The sequence below is a fragment of the Eleutherodactylus coqui genome, chromosome 4 (genome assembly GCF_035609145.1).
Source record: "Eleutherodactylus coqui strain aEleCoq1 chromosome 4, aEleCoq1.hap1, whole genome shotgun sequence".
Lineage (NCBI taxonomy): Eukaryota > Metazoa > Chordata > Amphibia > Anura > Eleutherodactylidae > Eleutherodactylus > Eleutherodactylus coqui.
The window spans coordinates 291727872-291740145 of NC_089840.1; the positions used below are offsets into that span (position 1 = coordinate 291727872).

The window sequence follows — 12274 nt, forward strand, 5'->3', positions numbered from 1 at the left end:
GAAGCACTACAGAAGCCTCATACTGTTCTGGGAGCACGACAGAGACCTCATACTGTTCTGGGAGCATGACAGAGGCCTCACACTGTTCAGGGAGCACGACAGAGGCCTCATACTGTTCTGGGAGCACTACGGAGGCCACATACTGTTCTGGGAGCACTACGGAGGCCTCATACTGTTCTGGGAGCACTACAGAGACCTCATACTGATCTGGGAGCACTAAAGAGACCTCATACTGTTCTGGGAGCACTACGGAAGTCTCATACTGTTCAGGGAGCACTACGGAGGCCACATACTGTTCTGGGAGCACTACGGAGGCCACATACTGTTCTGGGAGCACTACAGAGGCCACATACTGTTCTGGAAGCACTACGGAGGCCACATACTGTTCTGGAAGCACTACGGAGGCCACATACTGTTCTGGAAGCACTACGGAGGCCACATACTGTTCTGGAAGCACTACAGAGGCCACATACGGTTCTGGAAGCACTACAGAGGCCTCATACTGTTCTGGGAGCACGACCGAGACCTCATACTGTTCAGGGAGCATGACAGAGGCCTCATACTGTTCTGGGAGCACGGCAGAGGCCTCATACTGTTCTGGGAGCACTACGGAAGCCACATGCTGTTCTGGGAGCACTACGGAGGCCTCATACTGTTCTGGGAGCACTACAGAGACCTCATACTGTTCTGGGAGCACTACAGAGGCCTCATACTGTTCTGGGAGCACTACAGAGGCCTTCTGCTATGCTGGGAGCACTACAGAGGCCACATACTGTTCTGGAAGCACTACAAAGGCCACATACTGTTCTGGAAGCACTACGGAAGCCACATACTGTTCTGGAAGCACTACAGAGGCCACATACGGTTCTGGAAGCACTACAGAAGCCTCATACTGTTCTGGGAGCACGACAGAGACCTCATACTGTTCTGGGAGCATGACAGAGGCCTCACACTGTTCAGGGAGCACGACAGAGGCCTCATACTGTTCTGGGAGCACTACGGAGGCCACATACTGTTCTGGGAGCACTACGGAGGCCTCATACTGTTCTGGGAGCACTACAGAGACCTCATACTGATCTGGGAGCACTAAAGAGACCTCATACTGTTCTGGGAGCACTACGGAAGTCTCATACTGTTCAGGGAGCACTACGGAGGCCACATACTGTTCTGGGAGCACTACGGAGGCCACATACTGTTCTGGGAGCACTACAGAGGCCACATACTGTTCTGGAAGCACTACGGAGGCCACATACTGTTCTGGAAGCACTACGGAGGCCACATACTGTTCTGGAAGCACTACGGAGGCCACATACTGTTCTGGAAGCACTACAGAGGCCACATACGGTTCTGGAAGCACTACAGAGGCCTCATACTGTTCTGGGAGCACGACCGAGACCTCATACTGTTCAGGGAGCATGACAGAGGCCTCATACTGTTCTGGGAGCACGACAGAGGCCTCATACTGTTCTGGGAGCACTACGGAAGCCACATGCTGTTCTGGGAGCACTACGGAGGCCTCATACTGTTCTGGGAGCACTACAGAGACCTCATACTGTTCTGGGAGCACTACAGAGGCCTCATACTGTTCTGGGAGCACTACAGAGGCCTTCTGCTATGCTGGGAGCACTACAGAGGCCACATACTGTTCTGGCAGCACTACAGAGGCCACATACTGTTCTGGCAGCACTACAGAGGCCACATACTGTTCTGGTAGCACTACAGAGGCCACATACTGTTCTGGGAGCACTACAGAGGCCTCATACTGTTCTGGAAACACTATGGAGGCCACATACTGTTCTGGGAGAACTACAGAGGCCTCATACTGTTCTGGGAGCACTACAGAGGGCTCATACTGTTCTGGGAGCACTACAGAGGCCTCATACTGTTCTGAGAGCACTACAGAGACCTCATACTGTTCTGGCAGCACTATGGAGGCCTCAAACTGTTCTGGCAGCACTATGGAGGCCTCATACTGCTCTGGGAGCACTACAGAGGCCACAGATTGTTCTGGGAGTACTACAGAGGCCTCAAACTGTTTTGGGAAAACTACAGAGGCCTCATACTGTTCTGCCAGCACTACAGAGGCCTCATACTGTTCTGGGAGCACTATGGAGGCCACATACTGTTCTGGAAGCACTATAGAGGCCTCATGCTGTTCTGGGAGCACTACAGAGGCCTCATACTGTTCTGGGAGCACTACAGAGGCCACAAACTGTTCTGGCAGCACTGCGGAGGCCTCATACTGTTCTGAGAGCACTAAGGAGGCCACATATTGTTCTGGGAGCACTACACAGACCTCCTACTGTTCTGGAAGCACTACAGAGGCCTCATACTGTTCTGGGAGCACTAGAGAGGCCTCATACTGTTCTGGGAGCACTACAGAGGCCTCATACTATTTTGTGAGCACTACAGAGGCCTCATACTGTTCTGTGAGCACAACAGAGACCTCATACTGTTCTGGGAGCATGACAGAGGCCTCATACTGTTCTGGGAGCACGACAGAGGCCTCATACTGTTCTGGGAGCACTACGGAGACCACATACTGTTCTGGGAGCACTACGGAGGCCTCATACTGTTCTGGGAGCACTATAGAGGTCTCATACTGTTCCGGGAGAACTACGGAGGCCTCATACTGTTCTGGAAGCACTACGGAGGCCTCATACTGTTCTGGAAGCACTACGGAGGCCTCATACTGTTCTGGGAGCACTACGGAGGCCTCATACTGTTCTGGGAGCACTACGGAGGCCTCATGCTGTTCTGGGAGCACTACAAAGGCCTCATACTGTTCTGGGAGCACTATAGAGGCGTCATGCTGTTCTGGGAGCACTACAGAGGCCACATACTGTTCTGGCAGCACTAAAGAGGCCACATACTGTTCTGGTAGCACTACAGAGGCCACATACTGTTCTGGGAGCACTACAGAGGCCTCATACTGTTCTAGAAACACTATGGAGGCCACATACTGTTCTGGGAGAACTACAGAGGCCTCATACTGTTCTGGGAGCACTACAGAGGGCTCATACTGTTCTGGGAGCACTACAGAGGCCTCATACTGTTCTGAGAGCACTACAGAGATCTCATACTGTTCTGGCAGCACTATGGAGGCCTCAAACTGTTCTGGCAGCACTATGGAGGCCTCATACTGCTCTGGGAGCACTACAGAGGCCACAGATTGTTCTGGGAGTACTACGGAGGCCTCAAACTGTTTTGGGAAAACTACAGAAGCCTCATACTGTTCTGCCAGCACTACAGAGGCCTCATGCTGTTCTGGGAGCACTATGGAGGCCACATACTGTTCTGGAAGCATTATAGAGGCCTCATGCTGTTCTGTGAGCACTACAGAGGCCTCATACTGTTCTGGGAGCACTACAGAGGCCACAAACTGTTCTGGCAGCACTGCGGAGGCCTCATACTGTTCTGAGAGCACTAAGGAGGCCACATATTGTTCTGGGAGCACTACACAGACCTCCTACTGTTCTGGAAGCACTACAGAGGCCTCATACTGTCCTTGGAGCACTACAGAGGCCTCATACTGTTCTGGGAGCACTACAGAGGCCTCATACTATTTTGTGAGCACTACAGAGGCCTCATACTGTTCTGGGAGCACTATAGAGGCCTCATACTGTTCTGGGAGCACTTCAGAGACCCCACAATGTTCTGGGAGCACTATAGAGGTCTCATACTGTTCCGGGAGCACTACGGAGGCCTCATACTGTTCTGGAAGCACTACAGAGGGCTCATACTGTTCTGGAAGCACTACGGACGCCTCATACTGTTCTGGGAGCACTACGGAGGCCTCATACTGTTCTGGGAGCACTACGGAGGCCTCATACTGTTCTGGGAGCACTACGGAGGCCTCATACTGTTCTGGGAGCACTACGGAGGCCTCATACTGTTCTGGGAGCACTACGGAGGCCTCATACTGTTCTGGGAGCATTACGGAGGCCTCATACTGTTCTGGAAGCACTACAGAGGCCTCATACTGTTCTGGGAGCACTATGGAGGCCACATACTGTTCTGAAAGCACTATAGAGGCCCATACTGTTCTGGGAGCACTACAGAGGCCTCATACTGTTCTGGAAACACTATGGAGGCCACATACTGTTCTGGGAGAACTACAGAGGCCTCATACTGTTCTGGGAGCACTACAGAGGGCTCATACTGGTCTGGGAGCAATACAGAGGCCTCATACTGTTCTGAGAGCACTACAGAGACCTCATACTGTTCTGGCAGCACTATGGAGGCCTCAAACTGTTCTGGCAGCACTATGGAGGCCTCATACTGCTCTGGGAGCACTACAGAGGCCACAGATTGTTCTGGGAGTACTACAGAGGCCTCAAACTGTTTTGGGAAAACTACAGAGGCCTCATACTGTTCTGCCAGCACTACAGAGGCCTCATACTGTTCTGGGAGCACTATGGAGGCCACATACTGTTCTGGAAGCACTATAGAGGCCTCATGCTGTTCTGGGAGCACTACAGAGGCCTCCTACTGTTCTGGGAGCACTACAGAGGCCACAAACTGTTCTGGCAGCACTGCGGAGGCCTCATACTGTTCTGAGAGCACTAAGGAGGCCACATATTGTTCTGGGAGCACTACACAGACCTCCTACTGTTCTGGAAGCACTACAGAGGCCTCATACTGTTCTGGGAGCACTACAGAGGCCTCATACTGTTCTGGGAGCACTACAGAGGCCTCATACTATTTTGTGAGCACTACAGAGGCCTCATACTGTTCTGTGAGCACGACAGAGACCTCATACTGTTCTGGGAGCATGACAGAGGCCTCATACTGTTCTGGGAGCACGACAGAGGCCTCATACTGTTCTGGGAGCACTACGGAGACCACATACTGTTCTGGGAACACTACGGAGGCCTCATACTGTTCTGGGAGCACTATAGAGGTCTCATACTGTTCCGGGAGAACTACGGAGGCCTCATACTGTTCTGGAAGCACTACGGAGGCCTCATACTGTTCTGGGAGCACTACGGAGGCCTCATACTGTTCTGGGAGCACTACGGAGGCCTCATGCTGTTCTGGGAGCACTATAGAGGTCTCATACTGTTCCGGGAGAACTACGGAGGCCTCATACTGTTCTGGAAGCACTACGGAGGCCTCATACTGTTCTGGGAGCACTACGGAGGCCTCATACTGTTCTGGGAGCACTACGGAGGCCTCATGCTGTTCTGGGAGCACTACAAAGGCCTCATACTGTTCTGGGAGCACTATGGAGGCCACAGATTGTTCTGAAAGCACTATAGAGGCCTCATGCTGTTCTGGGAGCACTACAAAGGCCTTATACTGTTCTGGGAGCACTATGAAGGCCACATACTGTTCTGGAAGCACTATAGAGGCCTCATGCTGTTCTGGGAGCACTATAGAGGCCTCATGCTGTTCTGGGAGCACTATGGAGGCCTCATACTGTTCTGGGAGCACTACAGAGGCCACAAAGTGTTCTGGTAGCACTACAGAGGCCTCATACTGTTCCGGGAGAACTACGGAGGCCTCATACTGTTCTGGAAGCACTACGGAGGCCTCATACTGTTCTGGAAGCACTACGGAGGCCTCATACTGTTCTGGGAGCACTACGGAGGCCTCATACTGTTCTGGGAGCACTACGGAGGCCTCATGCTGTTCTGGGAGCACTACAAAGGCCTCATACTGTTCTGGGAGCACTATGAAGGCCACATACTGTTCTGGGAGCACTATAGAGGCCTCATGCTGTTCTGGGAGCACTACAGAGGCCATATACTGTTCTGGCAGCACTAAAGAGGCCACATACTGTTCTGGTAGCACTACAGAGGCCACATACTGTTCTGGGAGCACTACAGAGGCCTCATACTGTTCTAGAAACACCATAGAGGCCACATACTGTTCTGGGAGAACTACACAGGCCTCATACTGTTCTGGGAGCACTACAGAGGGCTCATACTGTTCTGGGAGCACTACAGAGGCCTCATACTGTTCTGAGAGCACTACAGAGATCTCATACTGTTCTGGCAGCACTATGGAGGCCTCAAACTGTTCTGGCAGCACTATGGAGGCCTCATACTGCTCTGGGAGCACTACAGAGGCCACAGATTGTTCTGGGAGTACTACGGAGGCCTCAAACTGTTTTGGGAAAACTACAGAAGCCTCATACTGTTCTGCCAGCACTACAGAGGCCTCATGCTGTTCTGGGAGCACTATGGAGGCCACATACTGTTCTGGAAGCATTATAGAGGCCTCATGCTGTTCTGTGAGCACTACAGAGGCCTCATACTGTTCTGGGAGCACTACAGAGGCCACAAACTGTTCTGGCAGCACTGCGGAGGCCTCATACTGTTCTGAGAGCACTAAGGAGGCCACATATTGTTCTGGGAGCACTACACAGACCTCCTACTGTTCTGGAAGCACTACAGAGGCCTCATACTGTTCTTGGAGCACTACAGAGGCCTCATACTGTTCTGGGAGCACTACAGAGGCCTCATACTATTTTGTGAGCACTACAGAGGCCTCATACTGTTCTGGGAGCACTATAGAGGCCTCATACTGTTCTGGGAGCACTTCAGGGACCCCACAATGTTCTGGGAGCACTATAGAGGTCTCATACTGTTCCGGGAGCACTACGGAGGCCTCATACTGTTCTGGAAGCACTACAGAGGGCTCATACTGTTCTGGAAGCACTACGGACGCCTCATACTGTTCTGGGAGCACTACGGAGGCCTCATACTGTTCTGGGAGCACTACGGAGGCCTCATACTGTTCTGGGAGCACTACGGAGGCCTCATACTGTTCTGGGAGCATTACGGAGGCCTCATACTGTTCTGGAAGCACTACAGAGGCCTCATACTGTTCTGGGAGCACTATGGAGGCCACATACTGTTCTGAAAGCACTATAGAGGCCTCATGCTGTTCTGGGAGCACTACAAAGGCCTTATACTGTTCTGGGAGCACTATGAAGGCCACATACTGTTCTGGAAGCACTATAGAGGCCTCATGCTGTTCTGGGAGCACTATAGAGGCCTCATGCTGTTCTGGGAGCACTATGGAGGCCTCATACTGTTCTGGGAGCACTACAGAGGCCACAAACTGTTCTGGTAGCACTACAGAGGCCTCATACTGTTCTGAGAGCACTAAGGAGGCCACATATTGTTCTGGGAGCACTACACAGACCTTCTACTGTTCTGGAAGCACTACAGAGGCCTCATACTGTTCTGGGAGCACTACAGAGGCCTCATACTGTTCTGGGAGCACTACAGAGGCCTCATACTATTTTGTGAGCACTACAGAGGCCTCATACTGTTCTGGGAGCACTATAGAGGCCTCATACTGTTCTGGGAGCACTTCGGAGACCCCATAATGTTCTGGGAGCACTATAGAGGTCTCATACTGTTCCAGGAGAACTACGGAGGCCTCATACTGTTCTGGGAGAACTACAGAGGCCTCATACTGTTCTGGGAGAACTACAGTGGCCTCATACTGTTCTCGGAGAACTACAGTGGCCTCAAACTCTGTTGGAGGGATTAGAAAGGCCTCATATTGTAGCAGCATAGAGAAGCTCTCCCTGCTCCCTCCACTGAATGGACAGAGCAGCCTGTGCTACTGGAACAAAGCTGGCAGCAGCCCTGACCCCATTGAAAGCAATAGGATAGCATCCTGTACTCCTGCCACAGCTGTGGCAGAAGTCTGCGGTATTCACCCTATGTTTTCAATAGGGCTAGCGCTGCTGCCGCTGGCCCCATTGAAAACACTGGCGATATTGCAGCATTTTTCTTGCGCTGCGAGGCGAGTATTTTCACTCGCTCTCGCAGCCCAAGAAAAAAACAAACACCAGTGGGTGGGAACCCTTAATGTCAGAAAAACCACATTTTGAATTAAGAGATTTCAGATTGGAGTATGAAAAAAAAAAGAGGTCAGAGAGGTAGACAACCAGTGGAGAAGGGGCTGCAATAGCCCCAACAGGAAGCATCAGTGTGCGAATTTAAGCTTCAGTCTCTGCTTTCTTGCTTATTGTTCAGGTGTAATGAAGTAGTTTAATGAGATTTGATTCGCTGCCTCGTACCTGAGTGGAGCTAAAACCACCTCTTGAGTTCTGTTGTCTAGATAACCAGCGGATGATCGCTGCCATATCTCCTAGCTGCTGTTTTGTTGGGTTTTTAATAGAGGCCAAGCTCAGGAGGACATAGGACGTCATCTCCACATCCACGGATTTTGGCTTTGACCAATAGGATTCCGAATTGGATTTGGTCTCCTGGGTCCAGTACAGTAAACCATCTGCAGAGAAAAATAGAAATACTCCTGAGGATACATGGAGGGATACAGGTAAGACCACCGGAGCCTCATGTGTGTCCCTGCAGAGACTAACCCAGCAGTATGTCTATGCCAGGAAGATGGCACTATGTCACTGCAGATCTAGAAGAGATGAATAAATGGGATCAGATGTAGATAATTTGCACTTTACCTGCTTTGCTGGCTTTTTCGTACAACTTCTCCATGACAGCAGCTCTGTTCTCCTCATTGTCAGCCAGTGTGTACACATACGCCTTTAGTGCCAGCTTGTAGGTGGTGGCGTTCTGTAGAGGCTCATTCTGAATACACTTCAGTCCCTTCTCCACAACAGGATCCTACAGCAGAACACAAACAGCATTATAGTTTGAAATGTGTAGAATTTTGCAGTGCTGTTCGGCAGATTACCCCCCAGCCGTGGGGCAACTTGTTTCATACAATAAGGACACTGATATAGGATATTATATGGTGATATCGTATAGGCCAGGACAATCCACATGGGAACCAAGTTCAACAAAGTTTACATCACTCATCTTCTTATTAAAAAATAACCCTTTATTTATAAAAAAAAATATGTGAAAAAGGGAAATGCACCCAAAAAATATGGACATGTTTTGAACTAAAACGCGTCCTTAATAATAGCATGTCATTTACACAGCATACGGACTTGCATACTCCTATTCATGTCAGTGGTTCCATCTCAATTTAGTCACCCTTTCCAAGTTAATACATCCACATCATATAATTGATCATTTGTCATACGGTGAGTACATAAGGGCCAAAAGTAAGAGCGTAGCTAAAAGCTTATTTCCCCCTCACAACTTCTCTTCATGGCTGTCGAAAATACTTTGCAAAGAACTTTATGCTGTGTCACTGAGTATATAAAGTCACTTATCAATGCAGGCAGGGATGATACTAGCGGTCTAATGCAGTCACCATATAATAGTCAGATACCAGTTCTACGCAGTGATAGTGATTAGAGGGCAGTTACCTCCAGTAATCAAAAGTGATGTCTCTTCTGATTGGTGTTGTTAACTTTCTCTTCTTGCAAAAATGATTAATCTCTGCACACTCCCCTCATCCTGGCACTACCCCAATGCCCCTTTTAGTACCCTCCCATAGGAATTTGAGGAATGTGTCAAATGGGGTACCACAAGGCTCTGTCCTGGGCCCAGTGTTGTTCAACATTTTTATAAATGATCTGCAGGAAATTCTTTGAATTGCGTAGAAATATTCAGAACCCCTCTGCCCCATGACCTCTGTGTCTTGATGATATGTTGTTTGTCTTAGATGTTTTCTCTAAAATAATCAATGAAGATGGCCATATACTTACTGATACAGGATGGCAAATATGTGCACCACCTCAGCATGTAGGCAGCCAAATGCCAAATGAGGCAGCCACTTACACCTGTTTAGCACAGTGATGAGACAGCCACTCACACAACCTCCTAATACGGAAGGGGTTGGCTGTTTGGTGTAAACCCCTACACAGAGTAGACACAAAAGGCCAGACCATTCTGATACATGAGGTGCACCATGAAAACTAGCAACCTATTAACCCCTTAACGACCAGCCCATAGTGTTTTTACGTCCTCCCGAAGTGGGCTCTATTCTCTGAGGACGTAAAAACATGCTTCCTGCAGAGAATAGTGCCCCTCGGGCTGTGGACGTGACAGCTCCATGCTGTCGGTGTCCGCAGGTAGCTGACAGCATGGAGCTGTCATCCCGGGCTGTTCGGAGCCCCCCCCCGGCATTGCGATCGGCGCTATGCAATGGATAGCGCCGATCGCAAAAAAAGTAAATAAAAGTACATAAAAGTTAAAGATTCAGCTGCTCTGATGGATCGGATCCATCGGAGCAGCTGAAATTACTCACCGAGGTCTGGCACGCTGCTCCCCGCTCTCCTGCCGCTCCGGGGCCCGAAGCCGGTCTTCTGCGCATGCGCGCCAGGCGGCATTACGTCAGCCGCATGCGCAGAAGGCCCGGCGGCGCGGGAGATTTAAAATCTCCTGGCTCCCGGCTCCTGTAGGTAGCCGGGAGGCAGGAGATGTCAGCGGGGACTGCGGTGAGCGGTCCCCGGTACCGCGATCGCCGTTATCCAATGGTTAGCGGCGATCGCGAAAAAGTTAAAAAAAAGTTTAAAAAAAGTCAGTTTCACCTCCCCTCATGGATCGGATCCATGAGGGGAGGTGAAAATACTCACCCCCAGTCCTCAGTGGTGTCCCGATGTCCCGGGACCCGAATCCCCGTCTGCGCATGCGCGCCCGATGATTGACATCGGGCGCGTGAACAGACGGGCTCGAGCCCCGGGAAATTTAAAATCCCTCTGCTTCTGGCTGCCATGTGTAGCTAGGAGCAGAGAGATTATACCGGGGACATGATCACTGTCATCCAATGGATGACAGTGATCATGTAAAGTGAGAAAAAAGTGTAAAAAAGTAAAAAAAAAAAAAAGTAAAAAAAAGTTTTTAAAAGTTTAAAAAGCGTACGTTTCATCTCCCCTCACAGATCATATCCATGAGGGAGGATGAAAGTACGTACCTAGGGCCCCCAGATTTATCCGCGGACCTTACCACAGCTTCTGCACACGCGCCCGTCGCCAAAATGGCGGGCGCATGCGCAAAAGCTGTGGATTGCCAGGATAATTTAAATTCTCCCTGCTCCTGGCTACAAAACGTAGCCAAGAGCATGGAGATTTAATGGGGGTCCGCGGTGAGCGGTTCCTGGTCACGTGTTCGCCATTATCCAATAATGGCGATCACGTAAAAGTAAAAAAAAAAATTTGAAGTTTCATCTCCCCTCACTGATGCGATCGGTGAGAGGAGATGAATCTTTTTACCGGAGGCCTGCGTATTTGAATCTCGACGCTATCTTCCTCCGTGGACCTTCCAGGATTCTGCACATGCGATTGCCGGCAAAAAGCCGGACACATGCGCAGGAGTCGGGGAGCCCAGGAAACTTAAAATCTCCTTGCTCCCAGCGACCAACGGTCACAGAGAGCCTGGAGCAGTGACGGGTGGCCTCGTTGAGCGGTCCTCGGTCACGTGATAAAAAGGTAGCGATCTACCTTAGGCCGGTCTCACATGACCGGATAGGAATTACGGATTCCGCATGCGTCTGATCCGTGGTAATACGCAGATCAATCGCATTGGATTACACAATTCCGCTCACATTAGCGGGTCAGAATTGCGTAATCCACTCGCAGAAAAGAGAACGCAGCAGGTTCTATTTTACTGCGGATATAGGCAACATAGAGCCCATTGTGCTCCATGGTCGCGGATATACCCGCAGTCCATACGCAACTACATTGTATACGGGCTGCGGGTACCCGCGTCATCGCTAAGCGAGGGTGCGGGAAATACAAACAAAGGTGTACTGTGCATGACCGCCTGTGTGAGTACGCAGTTATGCGCAGTACATTACGCAGCCGTACGCAGGGTCACAGCCGGGCTCACAGATGGGATCCGCTGTGGGCCTCCGCAAGCGGATTCCGCCTGCACCCGCGTGAGCCCGGCGTTATTCAGACCGCTACCTGTGATACGTATTTTACAAGAAGCCCCGGGAACGCTCGCTTTCCTGCAGTTCCAGGAGCACCTTGTTGAGCGCCTTCTGTGTGAGACCGCCGCACCTCATCAAGCTTACGGAGACTCACGGAACGCCACTTTTTACACCCCATACCCGCCACTGAGGTCATGAAATACCCCCAAAAAGCATGAGAGGAGGGGGGGGGGATACCCGGTTTTATTGCCCCATGGGCCCATTCCAACCAGCCTCCGTAATTACCCCTGTCTTCGGAAATACTACACAGTTCACATTTTTACTTTTATCTAAGATTTGCGAACGCCAAAAAGGGCGCGGAGGGGGAGGGGGGGAATTTTTAGGGAGTCAATCTTTATTCTGTACAAATAAGCAATGGGGCCTGGAATTTATTCAGTTGTGCCCTAAAATCCAACAGGTGTTCCGTCCTTTATAGGCCTTGCCATGCGTCCTGTAAGTAGATTAGGGC

The 12274-nt window shown here is 50.7% G+C and overlaps 2 protein-coding genes across 2 annotated transcripts in view; both read right to left on the reverse strand.

The window, feature by feature from the left end:
* The window catches only part of LOC136626392 (pregnancy zone protein-like), a 600260-nt gene that overhangs the window by 35533 nt on the left and 552453 nt on the right, over positions 1–12274 (reverse strand). The window lies entirely within an intron of this gene.
* Positions 1–12274, reverse strand: part of LOC136626787 (alpha-2-macroglobulin-like protein 1) — a 172763-nt gene that overhangs the window by 22978 nt on the left and 137511 nt on the right. The window contains exons 30-31 of the mRNA XM_066601792.1: positions 8444–8606; positions 8045–8256 (exon numbers count right to left, since the gene is read on the reverse strand). Coding sequence (XP_066457889.1) covers positions 8045–8256; positions 8444–8606 — 375 coding nt within the window. The remainder of the gene's footprint in view (positions 1–8044; positions 8257–8443; positions 8607–12274) is intronic.